The sequence below is a fragment of the Chroicocephalus ridibundus genome, chromosome 5, assembly GCF_963924245.1.
Source record: "Chroicocephalus ridibundus chromosome 5, bChrRid1.1, whole genome shotgun sequence".
Taxonomy (NCBI): Eukaryota; Metazoa; Chordata; class Aves; order Charadriiformes; family Laridae; genus Chroicocephalus; species Chroicocephalus ridibundus.
Window position 1 is genome coordinate 20,876,666 of NC_086288.1, and position 20,820 is coordinate 20,897,485.

General features: G+C 46.8%; 1 protein-coding gene across 1 annotated transcript in view; it reads left to right on the forward strand.

Moving 5' to 3' along the window:
• The window catches only part of SCD5 (stearoyl-CoA desaturase 5), a 35,237-nt gene extending 21,303 nt beyond the window's left edge, over window positions 1-13,934 (forward strand). Inside the window, exons 2-5 of the mRNA XM_063335988.1 lie at window positions 1,948-2,078; window positions 6,948-7,153; window positions 11,449-11,681; window positions 12,238-13,934. Coding sequence (XP_063192058.1) covers window positions 1,948-2,078; window positions 6,948-7,153; window positions 11,449-11,681; window positions 12,238-12,428 — 761 coding nt within the window. The 3' untranslated portion in view covers window positions 12,429-13,934. The remainder of the gene's footprint in view (window positions 1-1,947; window positions 2,079-6,947; window positions 7,154-11,448; window positions 11,682-12,237) is intronic.
• Window positions 13,935-20,820: the final 6,886 nt, after the last annotated feature.

The window sequence follows — 20,820 nt, forward strand, 5'->3', positions numbered from 1 at the left end:
AGCATTGTCTCTTCAGTGATGGTGTCCAAAAAAGGTTTCGGAGATGTGTCGTCTTTACTAGGACCATCCTGGCTCCATTTGTTTGTTGCGTTCTGTGAGAAAGGCTTTGGTTTGCTGGGCAGGAGATGACAGGAATTTGGGCCAGGTACATTATGTGAAACAGTTTGGGTAAATCTGTTTTTGATGAATCTGTCAGTGGAGTGGATAAGGTCCGTTTACTCCTTCAGTCCGTAGGGGTAACAACATGAAATATGGTTGCTTTTATTTTACCGAATATCTTTATATTATGTTTTCTCTTAGATGCTGTAATTTCAAGCACTGTGAGTTGATAGAGAGACACAGTAGACACCCACCTACATATACATATTTTTTTTTTCTTTTTGCAAAGATAGATGCTTTACATTACATGCTGGCAAAAGCTGATTGTGAATTCCTTTCTAGTCACTGCACGTCTAACAGGGTTCCCTGCTGGACGGACTATTGTGCAGACACAGACAAAAGTAGAAAGCCCCCTTTTGGGGATAGGGTTTTCCCTTTTTATTCCAGTAATTCTGTTTAGGTATTTGAAATAGGCTGTTTTAACCAAAACATGCCTGTGTGTGTGAGGTGGTAGGGAGCCCTGGCTAAACAGCACATCACTTCAGACGGTGCAAACTCATTTGAGGTTGTCCTGTAATACTCTTACTGTTTGAATCCAGTCTTGTTTTAATTTTACACTTGTAAAATAAGCCTGTACTCTTTAGCCATGGTATCAGAAATCAACACATATGGGAGGGAGACAAAAGTCTATGTATCATGGCAGCTTGAATGTGACTAGTTTTAAGTGGTCCAGTTTATTTGGGACTTTTATAATACTTTCATCCTAGCTGTTCACATTTTTCCTTCCATCTCTCTCCAAAAGGAGGAGCAGGGGTGTTCTTCCAACCCTTTCCCATAGTCTCCTCTTTTGTTGCAAGTCAAAACAACTCAGGCTATGGATCATCCATCACACAGAAATTCAAAGACACTAGAGACAAAAACAGTGAGCACCTCAAAGGAGATGCGATCATTGCACAGATGCACAGCTTGAGCAGACAGGCCCGGGTCCATTGTCTCATTCTGCGGCCCCTGCCCCTGGAAGTGTGAGGTTAACCACCTGGAGCATGTGTGAGCATGGTCCCCACTGAAAGGAGAACCAGGGATGTACCAATACTGCAATGGTGGTTGGTGTGGGAGTTATTTCAAGCCGGGGGGGGGCGGGGGGGGCTACACTGCAGGACGCGTGCGCTTGTGCTATTTGTGTAGCCTGGAGCTAATGTGGTAAGGAACAGACCTGCTCCCGTGCTGGGTTGGCCATCTGAAAAAATGCTCAGAACAAGTTTACTTGGACAATTTTTTAATTAAGGGAAGGAAAAGCACTTCCTGAAACTGGAGGAGATGGTGAATGCTGCCCTTCCTGGTGCATTTTTGTTAGCGAGTCATGAGTTCCCGATGATGAAAGAAGTTTTTATTGTGGAAACTCTGACACAGCTCAGGGGGTGGGACGTGATGCTCTTAAACTAGCTGGCAGATCAGACTCGAGCAAAGACCTGTCTGGAGGAGGCTGGCAGTGTCCTTTTAGAAGAGTTGCTGCTACTCTTCTGACATGAGCGATGAATTTTCACTCCGCTGTACTTGGCGAAGGCACACTGTCTAAACATCTCACAGCATGGTGCTTCAGTGCTGCCGAACTCTCCTGAACAACACACCCTCTAAATGGGGAGGGCTAGGAAGTGGAATGACATATCCCTGGGGCCACGGGGCAGAGATGGGCTGAGAACCTCACCTTCTGTCTGCCTGGCCTCATCTTCTGAGTGACCCTGCAGCGGTCGGCAGGCAGGGGCAAGGATCATCTTTACATCAAGGAAAGCAAAAATAATCACAATTGGCCTCTGGAACATCCTGTGTTTTTGTTTTTGTGTCTTTCAGCATACTTCTGTTTCCTGATGACAGCCCTGGGTGTGACAGCTGGTGCACATCGCCTGTGGAGCCACCGTTCCTACAAAGCCAAGCTGCCTTTGCGGATCTTTCTGGCTGCAGCGAACTCCATGGCTTTCCAGGTGGGGTTGTGATTGCTCATCCAGATTCTTGGCCTCCAGGCAGCTTTCTCTCCTGTGCAGGGATCCCCTCAGCTTAGAGACGGCAAAAGAAAAAAAGAAAAAAAATATTGGCAGAAAGACATTTGCTGATAACACTCTCTTCTGGCTCAGGCGATGCAGAGCCCCTCTCACCACCCACAGAACAGTATACGTTAGGCAGTCCAGGAGTAATAATTGCTTAAGGACCAATTTGAAAGTGCCCAGATCAGGGGCTCAGCACCCCAGCAGCCTGTCTGTGATACAGCTCAGGCCCCACACTTCACAGGACAACATGGAAACCTTTGTAAGGGCCAACTTGATGCAAGTATGTCTGTGTAATCAAATCTCTTTGTCTTTCCAGGCAGTTGGAGGTTTTGACGTGCACAGAAAGGAGAGCAGGCATCCTTTCAGGATCTTAATTTTATGCGGCATTTTTTACCAGTTAAACAAAGGACTAGTACCTGTACTGAAAATGCCCATTGGCAAATACCAGACTTGTGCTATCTAGGCTTTTCCACCTTCTGCTTGGCTCTTTTGCCGTTCAAGAAGCAAAGACTGGTTGTATTCCCCTTCTTGAAGAGAATAGCAGTATTCCCTTTACCCCGTGGAAGGCACTAGTGCACACAGCACTGATATAAAGGGATTTAGAGATTTAGCCACGTCCAATACATTTTGATTTTGTCTGTTCTAGTATCTGAGACTGTTTCTTGGCGAACAGGCCAGTAATGGTATCCCTAGCACTGGCTGGGACAGGGATTGAGCCTGGCTGCTGTAACCCCTTGTGGCACCAAGTACCACATGTGTGTTGTGCCTTGAGTTTTCAGCTTTTTTCCCTTCAGTCTGTTTGGTTAACTTCTTGTTCAAGTAGCTTGACAGAGGATGAAGAGAGTCCCTTTATCCATTTCTGTGCTGTTCACTTATCAGCTTTGATTTATCTTTTTTTTTTTTTTTTTTTTTTTTTTTAAGATGGAAAGAATCAACCTTGTTAATCCCTCTAGACGTTACAAAGAGCATAATGCTTTTGCCTGAATATGGGAATGTGTCCATTTTGGCTATAACCTTCCCTTATTCTGAGCCATATTCCAGCTGCTTTGTGCTGCTTGGTTTCTTGCAGAGCTTTGCAAGCCCTTTGCTCAGCATGTTAAAACTGGTTTGAGTTTTGAGAAGCCCCTGGTACTGTTCTCCTGTTTTACAGCTAATCTTATCTTTCATAAGTAATTTAAATGAATGTGTCGAGCTGGTTGCAGTGAGCCTGCATGTTGGGCTTTCATTGCGTTCTCCTCCCCTGTTGCTATGGATTTTGCTCTCAGCTGCGTTGGCCTCATCACTGCTTTTGGCTGAGGACATGGTGTGATTCTGAGGAAGGGAAGTAATTCAAAGTATCTTCAAGACACCTTTGCGCCCTTCATGTCAGAAAGAAAATGAAAGACTAAATCACCCATTCTAAGTTTTAACTAGTCTGAAGCCTGCTTCTAATTACTGTGACATCCATTGCCTGCTACAGGCTGTTTTCAACACCACAAGCAGACAGTGAATGGGTTTTCATGTCTGTCTCCCTCATGTTGGCTTTGGGAGGAAGAGGTATGATTGGAGATACCTAACAGCATCTCTGAATGCTGAATATTGAGGAAATATTCAAACTTCTTGAAGGGCAGGGGAAACTCTGCTGAAGAGTTTTAACTTGATGCTGAACGGGCTGCGAAATGCTGAAATACCATCAAATGCAGCCATTTTTGCCCTGTTGCCTAGTGCATTTTTTGTGATTGGAGCGTGCTAAGCCATGTTTTTTTCTCTCCATCCAGAGTGAAGTGCTCACAATTTTGGAAGACTGTACTTCTTGCTGTCACATGTCTGTTTCAGAAATATGTCACATGTCTTTCAGAAGTAGGTAATACCTGGCTTATGTCTACTTGGTCTCCTAGTGTTTGGGTTTCAGCATCTCGGTTGAGACCTGCTGGCGTCTCCTCCGCTAACTGCGTCGTCCTGTTGCTCCTGTCCAGCTCTGTGCAACAAGCTGTGTTGGTCAGCTGAGGTTGTGCTGTGAGCATTTGCACACAGCAACAGTGGCTGTATGGAAATTCATGTCAGCACACTGAGGTTGTTACATAGCCCAGTCTGCTGTCACGTTTCGGTCTGCAGGTTTACTAAGGGACCTGCTAATGGATGTCTGCATCACTGTCACAGCATGATGCTCTTGCTCTCTGCTTTGGAAGGGATTTCACTCCTGTGTTTACCTGAAACTTGATCAAGAGTGATGTCTTCCTGAAAAAATCGTTGCTATTGATACGCTTGGAGCATATTTACATGTGCTATGCTCCAGTTCTTGGTGTATTTATTGATGACAGTTCTGGCCTCTGCCCTCTATTTCTCTGGCCTAGGGTATAAAAAAAAAAAATAATTAATTTCTCACAGTATCATTGCTTTGACCTGGTTATCTGCTGTCCCACAGATAATTTTATCAAGTGCTCTTGTCACAAACTGATCAATAGTCTCACTTTAAAAATTATTTCTGGTTAAGAAAGAGGACCTTTCCTAGGTGTGCTTCTTTCATAACCCTGTTTTATTTTTGAATGACTTAATCTTGGCATTTTCCAGTCTTCTGGATATTCCTGCTGAAGCCACTTGAAGCAGTGTAGAGGCTTTCATTCCCTTTGATTTCTCTGCAGGAAAAAAATAAGATGGCAGCAAGGTAAAGATCTCCCTTTGTTCTCACTGAGGAGTTTGGTGACTTCCTTTGCTTCACTCAGTTTACATTGTTCACTTGTGCAATGGGATAGTTAAGGTGCGACATACTGGAGCGCTGGTAAGGGGCTGGTCTTTACAGCCTCCTCTCAATGGCTTAGATGAGTCAGGGCTGCAGAAAAATGTTCCCCTCAGCCCCAGCCCACTCCCAGCGTCACTGTGGCCACGGCCACCGTGTGACAACAGTACAGGGCTGAGCACAACGGAGTGCAATGAAGCTGAGATTTTCCGTGGCATTTGTTCTTCGCTTGTCCCTTGTGGGCTCTTGCAGACAGAAAGCATCTTTGCAAGGCTGAAATCGGACATGCAGGCTTTTGAGCTGGAGTCTTTTGCTGCTTTTTGCAGTTGTTCCTGGAGTTTCCTCAGTAGCATGGGCAGCCTCAGTGCTTTCTCTCAGATGTTGTCAGCTGAGAGAAAGAGCAATGATTTCAGCATAGGGCTTTTGTCTAACAAGATACAGATATACATAGTTGTCATTAGCCCGGGCTTATTGTGTCCTGCAGTATATTCAGCACCGTGATGGCTGCTGCACTTCTGCTGGGAACACAGCCGATGTGGTTGGTGATTGTGGGTGCTGTTGCTGTTCCTAAAAGTAACCCAAGCCCTTCCTTCCTTTGGGTATTACTGCTTGCATACCTCCCTGGCTGTGCAAAGATGGAAATAGCGGAGGAAAGCACACTCCGCCTAAGCATTCTCTGATTAAAGTTCACACTGTTATGGATCTGGGCACTAGCTAACGTTTCCATGTTTTGGTGTTGGGCAATTCAGTTCATAGGTGAGTATGTGGCCTGAGTTTTGCAAGTGTTGTACATGTTTACAGTGCCCTGCACTAATAGATTGGCAGTTTAGTCCAATAGCCAGTGCATCCTGCAGAGCAAACTGGCAGGCTGAAATCCCTTTGGCTGAGTGAACTCGGAAAGTCTCACTTCATGGATCCAAGTCTGAAATTGCACTCCATCCCTTTCTCCCTGCAATCTACCTAATCCCATTTACAGCCATAAGGCATTTCAGTGACCCATATCTGCTGACAGCTTGAGCAGAGACAGGACTGAACTTTTTTGTATCTGATCTGGATCCAATGCTGAGCTGATGTTATGGGTCTGAGACTTTTATTCCAGCCTGGCTGCAAATGATTTCCCATAAGATCGGCACATTGCCTTTGATATCTTAGTCACAGAATCATAGAACGGTTCGGGTTGGAAGGGACCTTAAAGATCATCGAGTTCCAACCCCCCCGCCATGGGCAGGGACACCTCCCACCAGACCAGGCTGCTCAAAGCCTCATCCAGCCTGGCCTTGAACACCTCCAGGGATGGGGCAGCCACAGCTTCCCTGGGCAACCTGTGCCAGTGCCTCACCACCCTCACAGGAAAGAATTTCTTCCTAATACCTAATTTAAATCTCCCCTCTTTCAGTTTAAAACCATTACCCCTTGTCCTATCACTCTGTTCCCTGATAAACAGTCCATCCCCATCTTTCCCTGTAGGCCCCCTTTAAGTATTAGAAGTATTGGCAGAGCAGTAATTTAAATGGAGGTGCTGGTTTTACTGTGGAAGATGCATCCCTCCGAAAGGCTAAACAAGTTCAGCTCCTCTTCAGGTCAGGAGAAGGCGTATGTAGAGTTCCACAAGCTCTGCCCCATTTTCAGTGCTGCATTTGTGCCCGGAGGGCATCAGTGGTAACTGACCTCAGCCAGCTTAGAAAAAGGATGCCAGAACTGAGTGCCTCTGCACAGCAGTGCCCTGAAAATAAATATGCAAGCTCCCCTGTGGCAGGGTCATAAAGTAACAGTGTAAACGTGTACGTACCTCATCCCTCCAACCCAGTGTCCCCCCAGGCAGGACACAGGACCAGGGCAGACCCAGCCCTGCGACCTGTGCGGTCTGTGTCACCGGTTCCCAGAGCACGTCCCCATGCTGTGTGGGCACTGACAGGAGCAGTGGGGGGTCTGTCTGTCTGCAAAGCTGGGGTCCCTCAGGATGTCTTTAGTTGATAATCCTTTTTGAGGAGCATCAGAGAGGGGCTTGTTACTGTGTGGGGAAGGAGCTGGAGGTGGTACTGCTGGAGCAGTACTTGGCCTCCTCTCACCCCGCCGTGCGTTCTGTGCAGAATGACATCTACGAGTGGAGTCGAGACCACCGTGTTCACCACAAGTACTCGGAGACGGATGCGGACCCGCACAATGCCCGCCGTGGCTTCTTCTTCTCCCACATCGGCTGGCTGTTCGTGCGCAAGCACCGGGACGTCATAGAGAAGGGGAGGAAACTGGATTTCACTGACCTGCTGGATGACCCTGTCGTCAGGTTCCAAAGAAAGTAAGTGGGAGTGTTGGGCCCTTGTGCGAGGTGGGGTGGAGAGGTCCCTCCACCTGTTTAGTTGTGGCTCATTCTTTATTTTTATCTTTCCCTTTTCTCCCCCAAGGTATCCCTGCCACCTTGATTGCAGGCATTAGGGCTGCGGTCCCTCTGGCCCCCGCTGTTGCCGTGTGGCTGACGCTTGCTGATTGTCCTTGCAGGCTCTGCTGCACAAGCAGGGAGCACTGTCCTTGTCGCTCTGCTTTTCCAAAAAGCCAAGGTTGTCTGTGAAAACAGCCACCGCAGAAGTTGCTGGGATCTCAGCCGCCTTCTTTGATTGTTGGAGCAAATGCTGTAATCACTAACTGCCTTAATGCAGAAGTGCACATTTCCCTCTGCAAAATCATGTTTGGCACCTCTGGGCCAGCGCAGACCAAGCGCTTCCTCTCACAAGGCTGTCATTCTTCACAGAATTAATTATCTCCCTGGAGAATTAGCACAGATCTAGTTCAGTTTGCTACACGCAGTGCGAGAGGTGGGAATTGAGCAACGTACTTTGTCCTCTGTGTGAGTACCTGTACCTAAAATACATTTTAGGCACAAGATGACTGTCTCTGCCTGCAAGCATTTGGTCCAGGTACTTCAGTAAACCACATAAGCTCATTTCCGAGTGTTTTGTGGGTGAGGGGAGCAATCAGTTGTGTCCGGAAATCAGGGGATTTTTTGCATTAAAGAAACCCGTGCACTAGCAGAATTACCCCTTGTTGTGGTTTGGACTGGGCTGGCCACTGAAATGAACGACAGATGCTTTTTTACCTCTCTCCCTTCAGAGGCGAGGAGAGAAAATGAGAGACAGGCTTATGAGTTGAAAAGAAACTAAACTAGTTTAATTAAATATTAATAATAAGAGGAAATATAATAATATCAATAAGAAAATAATTAAATATATACAAAACCAGTATCATCCTCCCAGGATGTGTCACTGGGAGGCACTGGGAAAGCCCCAGACTGGACTCGGTGACGGACGGGAACCGCATTCCAGATCTAGATTCAGGAATGCATGAATTGGCATCAAAGGCAGATGGACAGACCGAGTCCTCCTCGGATGCTGGCCATTGAAGAAAGTGGGCGGACCCTTTGATCCCTCAGCTCTTATACTGAGCATGATGCTGATGGGATGGAGTACCCACTCGGTCAGTTTTGGGTCACCTGCTCTGCTGCTTCTCCTCGCAGGTGCAACCCCTCTACGCTTTTCTGCGTCTGGCCCTCCAGCTTGGTACATAACAAAGTTAGCTGACCTTGGTTGTTATAGCAATAAGTATAAGCAAGAGTCTCTCTGCATACCATTCCTTGGCATAAATTACAAATAATCAGGTCTTATCAGTCTGAGAACGAACAGTGTCTCCATAATAATATGCTGTTAATTTTCAGAAAGTTCAGTTAGTTAGAAGAGGCTTAGTTGAAAAGTAAAATTACTGAATAGAAAATTGGCTCTGGTTTACCTCAAACCAGGGCACCTCTGCATTGGAAGATCTCCAGGAGTGAGGAATTCCCTGCCCTTCATGTATTGTTGCTTTTACTGGTTCGTCAGTCAGCAGTGCCTGTTTGCAAAGGCTCCCTTGCCGTTTGCTGCAGCTCCTCTTGGTTGCGTTATTACCTTTTCCAAGACAACAGCATCCCACAAGAAGCAGGCTCTACTGCTTTGGTTATGCTGAAAATATTTTGTAGTGAAGAAGTGTGTCTTCTGCAGGGAAGTTATGTCTTAGCAAATGTCTCTGCTCGGGATTTAAATTTAGGACTTGGGAGTTTACCTTCCCTTATCTGTGAAGAAAAATTCAGGTTTCTCCTTTCTATAAGGTCGAAGTGCTGGGGTTTTTTTGACAGCACGGAAAACCTGGTAGGTCAGATCAGTAAGGATCATGATAAACTCTTTGATTTTAAGGTCAGATGGTTAGCTTTGCTGAAATCAGTGGTGCTGGTGAGCTGTGGATGCGGTAGCACTCAATGAGCTTTAAACCATATCACTTCAGCTGAAATCACAGTACTGCTCCAGGCATGACTGACAGCAAAATTTACCCTCTCCAAATAATGGAGCAATAATCCTGCATGTGATGTGAAGGAGAGGCTTAGAGGTGAAGTGTCTTCATGATGAAGTTTTCATGTGGTGAAAGCAGTGCTCAACAAGCATCTGTTGAGGCGTTGGTTCACCTGAACTCCAGGTAAGGAGATTTCTCATTCCAGGGTGGATGTTTCAGTCAAAGGGAGACAGAGGAAATGTAGTTGGGTGTTTGTTTGGATGTGAGATCTCATGTCTTCACCAAAGACTTCAGTCTGGGCTTCTTGCGTCTCACAGGAAGGTTTTATTGGTGCCTGATAAGATGTTTTCATATTTTATTTTATCTTCCTGGAGTGGGAGAGGCTTTGAACTTTGAAGGAGTTTTCTGGACTGGAAAATACTTTTTTTCTCCAGCTCTACTTAAATCCTGGCCTTGAATTGATGATGTTTGCAAACCTTATCCACAGCCTGGTTCAGAAGTCAGTCAGATGAGTGGGAAATTATCTGTTATCTTTGGTGGAGCAAAGAATGCGGACTGTTTCCTTTGGAGAGCCTTGGCTCAGGTAAGTGAAGATAGAGTTCTGTGACAGAGCTGAGGACATACTCTCTTTTCACCATGGTTGGTGTTGCTGGAGAGCTGCAGATCTCCTTCTGGAGCCCAGCATGTGAGGCACAACCTCCAAGCAACAACAAAAATTATCAAACGGAGAACTTGCAGAGCAAGAGGTTAATTTATTTCGTACACAAGATGATCAAAACTACCTGGTGTGTTATAGATGAGAACTATGTTAATGGAAACTTTCTTCCTTCCAAAAATACTGCTAATATTAACGTTTTTCCAATCCTCTGTGGGTTTTAAACAAACATTCAATTTTCCAATGGTTTTTGTCAAACCAAATTGACAGTTTTTCCTATCTGAAAAACTTTCATTAAGTGGAAGGTTTTAATAACTGTTTGAAATCTAAACTCTGTTCTTCCTCATCCCTTCCAGAAAACTCAACAAAAGCAGGGGTCTATTTTAAACCTGTCATATGAGTGCAAATAAGATGGGTCTTACTTTGTGTTTCTTTTCTTTCTGCACCCTTCAAAATCCTGTCACCTCAGCCTATTGCTCCAGTTTCATGTGCCAGCTTGCTTTGATGATGATACCCCGAGATCACTGTGGGCTGTAGTAAATCTGGGCTTCAGGGAGGTGGAAGGGCTCAATGGGGAAGACGGGACCTTGTTTCCTCTTAAGCTGGGGACACCCCTTTGGTGGCTCCCAAGCTGCACTGTTGCTGCTCTCCGCTCCTGAGTGCCCTTATCCCATTACCCATTTAGAGTCACTTATTTCCTGTCTTGCTTTTGGCTTTGCCTCCACACTTTTTGCTGAGCTGCAAGCCCATTCTCCACTTGCCTTGGATTAATTCCCCCAGCATGATTTTTCTCTTTGTTCCTCCCACTATGGTCTCTGCTCTTCACCTCTGTGCTCTCTGCATCCTATGCTCTCTTCCCTGCCTTGCCTGTGCATGTGGCTTTGGCTGTACTATAAAGCTTTCCTGTTTGTTCTGAGACTGTTCGGCTTCCTCCCTCCGTGTTTTCCACTGCATGCTGATTTTGTCCAATATGTGGAGGAGTGGCAGGGCTCGTGCCAGGCAGTGGGCTGAGAGAGCAGCAGTAATCCTGGCCCCCAGGCCAAGACGCGTCTTTCTCCTCACCCTTGGTGGAGTGCCCGTGCTCTCTCAGCAGCTGCTTCAGGTCTGCTGCTGCTGTTGGAGCTCATGCAGCAGCAGTGGTATAGAAAGGAGCTGCTCCTGCCCCGTGCTTCAGGTTCCCCTCTGCTCTGAGCATAGGGGAAGTCTTTGCCGGCTCGTAGCATCAGTCATGTTTCTGACACAGCTCCACCAATGCCACGCCAAGCCCCGGGCTTTTCTAGTCCCAGAGCTGGACCCTAGGCGCAGGGTGTGCAGGCAACTCTGTGCTTCCCCAGGTGTAAAGGTGCTCAGCTTGGGAGGTTTGCTTTGGGACTGGGTCACAGCTGTTCAGCTGCAGTATTACCTGCTGCTTTGGGGTTTCGGTTTGTCTTGGCATTTCGAATTGCACTTGGAAAAAGTTACGTCGTGATTGTGGATGTCTGAAATGTTCCCTGTTGCCTCAGTTATGGGGCTGGCCCAGGTTATGCCAGGGCTTTCTGGCAGAGCCTTGTCTCCAGAGATCCAACGCCGCTTCAGCCCAGCTGTCATTCCCACCACAGTAATGGCGTCCTTTTCTTTCCCCGTAGGTATTACAAGAGTTCGGTTGTGCTGATGTGCTTTGTGATCCCTACTTTTGTGCCGTGGTACCTTTGGGGTGAGAGCCTGTGGAATGCCTACTTCCTTGCCTCCATCCTCCGGTACACCATCTCCCTCAATGTCACGTGGCTGGTCAACAGTGCTGCTCACATGTACGGCAATCGCCCTTACGACAAGTACATCAACCCCAGGCAGAACACCTTTGTCACTCTGGGAGCCATTGGTAAGTGCTGTAGCCCTGGGTACAGCTTTGCAAACTCAGAGCGACATCCCATGCTGTTTCACGCTGGTCGGGGCTTTGGGCACCTGCAGCTGGACACCACTTGGAGCCAGGGCTTGCAGGAGGCTGGAGCTTGCGCATCCTAGAAGAAGGCTCCCTTGTTCTACTGATGGTGCCCACATTGAAAGAATGCCATGTAGTCTCTGGGGGGAGACATGTTCACACTAGCAATCCTCTCTTCCCAGCAGTCGGCTGGGGACAGCACAGCAGAAGTAAGCAACTCTGCTTCTTACTTGGTTGTGCATCTCCACTCTTATGGTTTTCTTTCCTGAGTGTAAGGGTTGGGACATGCCCCTTCCTACTGGGGAGGAAAGCCCAAAGCACTGAAATGGAGTCCGTTGTGGGTCTGCCCCAGAGGTCTCCCACAGCCGGGCAGGGGCATAACCTGCACTAGATTCAGGACTTGGGAAACAGGCGTTGGGATGTCCCACCCGAGAGCGTTCTGAAATTCATAAACGCAACGGCCACGTGGTCTTTAAACTCTCTCTCTGTTTTTCAGGTGAGGGTTTCCACAATTACCACCACACCTTCCCGTTCGACTACTCAGCCAGTGAGCTGGGCCTGAAGTTCAACCCCACCACCTGGTTCATTGACTTCATGTTTTGGTTGGGGTTGGTCACTGACCGCAAGCAGGCTCCGAAGGAGATGATCCAGGCTCGCAAGGAAAGGACTGGAGATGGCAGTGCTTGAAAAGTAATGCTTTGCTGTGCCAGCGCTGTCGTACACGTGGGTGGGTGTGCATGCACCCCCGTGCCTGTGGTGGATTTATCTTCCTCTTGTTAAACTTAGTTTTTTCAGATCTGTTGGGCCAAATTCATTCCCTGGGAACAGATTTGGTCCCAGCTTTTTTTCCTTACTAGCTGTCTTATGTCCAAACTTCAGACTATTAAGTGTGAAAATGTTATATATTATTTAATATTATAGTTAAACAGGAGAGAGATTTGATTTTAGTCACTGTAGTTCATGTCTGAAATACATTGTAATTTGCTTGTTCATGGTAAATGTTGGCAGGTTGGAGGAACTAACTATCCTTTCCAAGTGCAGTTCGGGGAGATTTTTGTTTCTACTATTAATCAAATATACTTTTGAGACACATCTCTCGGAGGGGATGGGGCAGGGCCCAATGTGCTGTTTCAGCTACAGACTAGTGGAAAGGACAGTAACAGCACTGATGAAAAACAGGATGTCCAAGGGGAAAAATTGACTTAAAGTTAGTTAGATGTTAGTTTGGTAACCTGCTTTCTTCTTTTTGTTAGCCCTGTTAGCCAGCCCAGTGTGCTCCTGTCTTTGTTAAATATGAAAACCATTTCTTGCTGAGCAGGCTTTTGTGTTGAAGAATAGTCTCTATACAGGCCAAAATACCAACTGATGCTGTGTTGAGATGATTCCCTTACTGTTGCATATACATTGTAATTTGTAAAGGTATAGAGCTCAAACATGTCTTAAGCCAAATAAAGCTTCGGTTTCAATGTTTGGAGACCTAAGTTATATTCTAAACAGTCATGGCCATTGATGCATGCATATTTTAGCTCCTTTTGCACAAGAGGCCTCTTAATTTCTTTTTCTGCCTTTGAGTAGCGGGTCTTAGAAAACTGACCTTTATCTAAGTCAGAGTCTCTACTAATATTTCAGCTGCATGCAACATCCATTGGTTTCTGAGCAAAATATAAAGACAGTTATGTAGCTTCTGAATTTTAAGTTGCCTTGTTTAAAAAAAAAAAAGGTAAAAAAAAGAAAAAAGATTAAAAAAAAAAAAAGGCATGTGGAATTAACGGGACATATAGCCCTTTGTGTTAAATGTTAGCCAGTGCAAGGAGAGAGGCTTTGTACTGTCAGCACTGGAGCACTTTTGAAGATAGGGGGCATGATTTTCATTTATAAAGGAGGTCACTGCCTTGCCCCACAGAGAGGGAGTGCCCGTTTCCCAGCTGCGCGGCCCCATGCCCTGGGCAAGGCGGTGATCTCGAGATAACTGAGGCTCAGGCCCAGATATTTTCAGGAAAGATGCAGAACTGGAAAAAAAAAATTAAAATGGTTTCTTTTTTGTTCTGTTTCTTGTTTTTTAAATTATGCCATATAATATAAGAGAGTTGTCTTTATTCTGTATTTCATCCAGCAGGTGTTTTAACAGTGTTACTTTGCCATTAATGATGTGTAAACTCTTGAGTGATTTACAATAAACAGTTATGAGTTAGACTGGCCTCTGTGTTTTATTTTTAAATGTCTGCCAAAGCGAAGGGCTTCGTGCATCACACATCAGAATAACAGCAGTATTTTGCTTGGTGTTTCCAGCTATTCACTTGGTGCAGCATTTCCAAAATACCTACCCCCTCAGCATTTCTGGTTTCCTCATCAGTGGAAGAGGAGTGTTGTCAAACAGAAACATATCAAGAGATTTGATTCCTTCAGGCTTAGTGGCCAAGCTGATAGAGGTGGGAAAAAGAAAATTCAAGCTGACGTAAGCTTGAAAGGAAACTATGGCATGTTCTTGCATGTGAAAATCCCACTTTATCAGCCCAATGTGACTGCAGGACAACGCTTTGACCAAAAATATTATCGTGTTCAGATTTTGCTGTAAATTCTCCTTGATTTCTGCTGAGATGTGCCTGAAGACCTGAGTGTGTCAAAAGTCATGTCTTGATGTGCATTCATCTGGACTCAGGGTTGTTTGACAGACACGGGAATTACACGCACACAAGAAGGAGCTGTCTTCCCACCAGCCCTTACGGTGCCTGCAGGAGGGGGTGGAAACGGGCTCCCATAGCTGGGAGAAAGATAGTGCTGTTGCTTCCTTCTTAGCATGGTCAACGGGCAGTTGGAGAACGACAAAATTCATTGGGACCCCGCCTTCAAAATGATGCAGGTGGTGGGTTTGGACTTGATGTTTGAGTGTAGGAGTGAAGCTGGGACCATGCGCAAATGCCTAATCTTAGTGGTGCTCCCATCATGTCGTTTGTGCAGAGTGCTGGCTGGCAAACTGCAGGGAATGCACTTTCAGGCACTTAGATACACATCTTCCTGTTGAGCTTTATCATACTTTTTTTTTTTTCTTTTGTATTGCTCGTATTTGGACTTCCTTAAGCTGATTCCTGTCAAGCATGTGGTGTAAGAAGAATAACTGGCCCTGCAAAGAAGTACATGCTGTTCTGAACCTCTCTATCTGAAATTACAACAAGGTGGTTTGTTTGTTGTTTTTTTTTTCCCCTGTAAGACTTCAGCAGCAACAGCAGTTCCAGTGGGATTCAGGGATCTGAGATTTTGAAATCATTGGCAATTACCCATGTGTCTCGGTTTGAGATAGAACAAAACCAATTTTCTTTTCAGTGATTTTACTTTTCACTTAAGTCTCTCCTAACTGACTGCACTCTCTGAAATTATAATGGTATGTTTTTTTAGACATTGTCTGCTTCTATCAGTGATAATGTCTGATGTTTATAGTTAATACCAAGGAATGGTATGCAGAGAGGCTCCTGTTTATACTTACTGCTGTAACAACCAAGGTTAGCTCTCTTTGTTATGAACCAAGTTGGATGATTGGAAGCAGAAGAGCGTAGAGGAAGGAGCGGACAGGGCAGGTGACCCAAAACCTGTCTGTGTGTTCCTGAATCCAGCTCCTGTCTGCTGCCGAGTCCAGTCTGGGATTTTCCCAGTGCTGGCTGGTGATGTGATCGTCATCCTAGGAGCTTGATATTGGTTTTGTATATATTTGAATATATTTCATTATTTTCTTATTGATACTATTATCTTTTTATTGTTAGTATTTCATTAAAGCGGTTTTACGGTTTTTTTTTTCAAACCGTAAGTCTTTCTCTCCCTTCTGGGAAGGGAGAGGGGTTAATAGAAAACATCTGTCATTGGTTTACTGTCCAGCCCAGCCTAAATTGTGACATCATGGTTTTGAAAAATTGAAAGTAAATAAAGAAACATCATTCAGAAAAGTCAAAGCTCCTCCATCAAAAAAAAAAGCTCCTGTCAGCATAAGGAGGACATGGATGTGTTGGAACGGGTCCAGAGGAGGACCACAAAGATGATCAGAGTGCTGGAGCACCTCTCCTGTGAGGACAGGCTGAGAGAGTTGGGGTTGTTCAGCCTGGAGAAGAGAAGGCTCCGGGGAGACCTTATAGCAGCTTTCTAATACTTAAAGGGGGCCTACAGGAGAGATGGGGAGGGACTCTTTATCAGGGAGTGTTATGATAGGACATGGTGTAACAGTTTTAAACTGAAAGAGGGGAAATTTAGATTAGATTTTAGGAAGAAATTCTTTACTGCGAGGGCAGTGAGACACTGGCACAGGTTGTCCAGAGAAGCTGTGGATGCCCCTTCCCTGGAAGTGTTCAAGGCCAGGCTGGATGGGGCTTTGAGCAGCCTGGCCTGGTGGGAGGTGTCCCTGCCCAGGGCAAGGGTGTTGGAACTAGATGATCTTTAAGGTCCCTTCCAACCCGAACCATTCTATGATTCCATCAAATGTCTTATCTTGGAGCTTGTACTACTTGAATTCATGTTTCTGTAGATGAGCTGCTCTGTGTGGTGGAGTTGGCGAAAAACGTCAGTTAACCTTTACAGGAAAACTAGATTTTTGAAGAGAATGCCTTGAATTTTGGTAAAACAAGGAATACTTCCATATGTTTCCTTTTTTTGCTTATTTGTTTTGATTTTTTTGCACATTTGTTTTGAATATTTTGCTTCGTTTTTTTGATTTTGTTTTGGTTTGGAAATCATTTTGGCCGCGTTCTCTAGTGTGGTCTCCCTCAAGAAGATATAGGGTCTCTGAGAGGCAGGAAGGGCTTGGAGTTGGGGTTGTTCAGCCTGGAGAATAGAAGGCTCTGAAGAGACCTTATAGCAGCCTTCTGGTACCTAAAGGGGGCCTAGAAGAAAGTTGGAGAGGGACTTTTTGTGGGGCTTGTAGTGATGTTGTGGATGCGCCATCCCTGGAAGTGTTCAAGAACGGGGGTTGGATGGGGCTTTGAGCAACCTGGTCTAGTGGGAGGTGTCCCTGCCCATGGCAGGGGGGGTAGGAACAAGATGATCTTTAAGGTCCCTTCCAACCCAAACCATTCTATGATAAACCAAGGACACAGTGACTGTCAAAATTTTCTAAGATCTGATGGTCTGACAGTGCCCGATCTTCTCTTGTCTCTAACTTTGTTCTTGCCATGTTGAACCATCTGTAGTAACACCATGTGTGACTGGGACCAAGAGGTATTTGTACACTGCCCCATGCATTGTTGTGCTGAGTGTTTCCAGGCTCTCAGCTTTGGCATGCAGCTGGGACTGGATCTTTTTACCTTTTTTCCCAGAACTGGTGGAGCCCTTAGGAAATGCAGTGTTGGCTCAGAAGTAGTGTGCTCCGTCCACAGCAGAAACACCCCAGCAGGTCACCAGCCAAGTGGAGCAGACTGTGTGCCATCTCCTGCCCAGCAGCCCCACTGCCGCACTTGGGAAAGTTGGTGGCATTCCTGTTGGACCAGGTGCTGTGCCAGGGTCCTACGTGTCTCATCACCAAAACTTCACTTAGCCCTTTGGCACTTGGATGCAGAGCTTTAGCATGGCGGCCTGGGGTGGGAAATAGCCCTGAGCCAGTTTAAAAATACGTGGTGAAAGTGGGGGGATTGCTGGGAGGGGATGCAAAGGTGGCTGCTTGGAGCTTCAGGGGTGGATTTCTGCCCACTCCCTCCAGTGGCTCTGCTGTTCCCTTGTAACCCTGGGTGATGCCTGCATCCCTATCTCCCTCCACAGCTTGCAAGTGCAAGGCGACTGCTGTCCTCTGGCTGGCGTTGATAATTTTTCAGACCCAGAAACCAGCAGCCAGAACACAGCTTCCTGGAAATAAGCCCACGAGACGGGAAAGGCGGTCTGACTTCAGGTATCGCATCGAGCTGTTGGGCTGGGAGGCTCACAGGAAAAAAAACTTCTTCTGAAAGATCTCCTGCGTCCACGTGAGCCCAGGAGTCCATGCCAGGCTGGAAACGTGGTGACAGACCTATGGGCTCTGGTCAGCTGATGTCTGGGGTATTTGCAGCTGGGAGGGCTCTCAGTTTGGAGAGATTTTTAATGGTTGATGATGTATCAGCTCCCAGACTGTGTCCGCAAAGGCATGGCCAGGCTGGACTTGTATTACCTTGAAATTTTTGCTCCTTGACTGTTTTGTAGCTGTATCCTTATGTAAAAAGGGTCTCACAGGGAGTTACAGGGCTCGTCTTCACCGCCTTCTGGGACGCCTCTGGGAATCAAGTTACAATTTCCCTTAAGATCTTCTTTTAAAAGAAGAATGAAAAGAAAAACCGAAAGCAGAGCCCAGTGTGAAAGGAGGCATTTGCTAACATGTGCCCACGTGTCTCAGTTCCCACAATGGCCCTGGAGTGGTGCCCAGCCCAGGAGCTGGCATCCAGGGGCACACACCCAGCAACGCCGCCCCTGCTAGACAAGGGGCACCGAGGCAAGAGAAACAAAAGCCCTGAAACCTAGCAAAGTGCTGAGATGGTGGAGGAGCCAGGGGTGACCCTGCATGGGTAGGGCTGCCCACCAGATGGTTTGGAGGCTTTTGCTGTTTTAATCACCCCTCGCGCGTGGGGCGCAGTGCATTCGCTGAGTGCCTCTCCTGCTAATCCCACTTCATGGACAGTTAAACCCTGATTTAGGCTTTTTTGGAGAAAAATGATAGCAGAATTCCCACCCTGGTTTTGGGACTCTGCAGCCAGATGACTCTGGCAGGCCTGTCCCACTGCTCTGTGCCCCGGCTGCCACCATACCCATCCCATCTTGCTGGCTTTGGTACAGCCATAGCAAGTCCCAGGGAGGTGAATGGTTTGCAGCCTCCTGCCAGAAAAAAAAAAAATAAAAAATCCCCTTTTGCAGGCCTTGGAAGGTGCTCAGGAGAAAAGCCCCAGTGAGCAGCAGAGATAAAAACTGTAGGTGAAACAGTGCTTACCATCTCTGCACAGAAATGCCCAACCTCAATATTAACTGGGGGTACTAAATTTTCCTGGCTGACATAATTCCATTAGTGTTTATAGCATAATAGTAGGAAATTGTTATTTTACTAAATCTCAGTATTCCTAAAAAATAATTTTTCTCTTTTTCAATGTTTCCTCTGCTTCATATAGGACTGTCCTCCTGCCAGGCCAGAACATGTGCGGGTTGGAGCCGGGGTGTGCCAGTCGGCAGCTCCCATCTGCACACACCTTCAAGGTTTCCTCCCTAGCGTTCAGACCCTGACCATCTCACGGGCAAGTCCTGTTTATCCCATGTGTTTGCCATCACAGCGATAATTGTTTTGACTTCTCTTTTTATGGAAAAGACACTGACATTTTGTATTCATTTTCTCCACTTCCCTTCCTACCACTTATACGGTGTCACTTTCTTGCAGCGAGATGGGGTGGGTCACTCCAATTTGCTGCTCCAGTCCCAAACTCAGGTGAATTTTTCTCAGTCGAGATCATGCGGGCGAGCTGGAAAGAGGGAACACTTCATCTTGGAGGGCTGGGATCTGGCGATATATCTCAGGGTGAGAGCACCCTTGCACCTTTGCAGGTGACTGCCTCTCCAGCAAACCCCGAGCACATCTGTAAATGCCAAGCCAAGGGTGTACATGCTCAGATGGTGTCTGTTTAGCAGCAGGGCATTTGAAGAAATGAAGCCTATCACAATATTTAAAAAGCCCGATACAGGAACAGATGGCTTTGATGAGAGATGATCTGGCTAATGAAATTAGAGTTAACACTTAAACTGAGAAACAGTTGCCTAGGCACTGTATTTAGCCCATGCATCAGGGTACAGAGTGGCTCCGATGGCTGCTGCTGAGCGATCCCTGGCCCCTTTTCCCTGCTGCTCCTGTTTCTGGGTGGGCAAAGTTTCTTGCCAGACCTTGCTCCGGCTTTGGAGCGAAAAGGAGCAGGACAGGAAAACCAGGTGGTAAATCCATTTTCAGAAGACATCTATTTCCCAGGAATGAAACCAAACTCAAAGCAATTTCCTTTTCCATTTTCCTTGCCTCTGTGTTCCTTTCCCCCACAAAAAACCAGCCCAGTAAAACCATAGCCAGTCTTCGGATTAACTGAGGAGGACTGCAATTAGAGGGGAATGAGGTTGCTTTGTTTCATCCTGATCTGCGAGCGAGGTCTGCAAGGGCAGGGGTTAGCTCTGTGGAAGCTCTGTCTTTTACATGAAAAATAAAATACCTCCAATGCCTGATCCTGCTACTTGGTGTCAGGATGTGGGGGCTCGGCCTTCCCATTTCTCTGTTGCTGGAAAAAAGTGGATGTGAAGATGGCAGGCAGTTCGGTCCCCGTGAAGAGAACTGGTAAAATTTGCACAGGTAACATGCACGTGCTGTAAGGCATCGGTGGGAGGAAATATTAATTTACAGACAGCAATGCAAAGCCAGAATGTCAAACATTTGCTTGTGTGGAAGCAGGTCCCCCTTCTGGGCCAGGCAGATTGCCAGACAGATCCCTAGTGGGTCTCAGTGGCTCAGCAGGAAAACCTAGTGAGGACTGGGATAAGAAAAGTCACGTGCTGCCCACAGCGTCCCAGAAGCATTGTCACATCTGTGCACCAGCGTCATTGCAATTGTGTCTTCGAAGGCATGGGCTGAGCAGGGAGCGACATCAGTGTGAGCCTCTGACGCTGATCATCAGTGACTCTGACACCTGACTGACATCAGTGTCGGCCTCTGTCATCCACCCACCCCTGGGAAAGCGAGGTGTAACCCCAAAGGAGATGGGGGAACGTACCTGTGGCTACTCATCTTCGCCAAGGCAGTATTGGTGGAGATGTGGGAGGAAAGACCCTTTCCACAGGTCAAGGTGAGCTTGCAGCAGGCTTTGGGACGCGCGGTGTTACTGCGAGGGAGGTGGGTGATGTGTTACTGTGGGATGCAGTTCAAAGCAACACACCCATGTGCCCTATCTCCCTACCTGCCTTTGCACCCCCACACCCCTTGGTGGGGGGATGCTGCAGGACGAGGTTCATGGGAGAGGGGCTGCTCCTCCCATGGGACTAGTGTCCTGTGAAGAAGGGATTGCAGGAAATATCCCCGTGAGCCCATGTAACAGCACCCCTGGACGGCTAGTGCCTCCTGGCA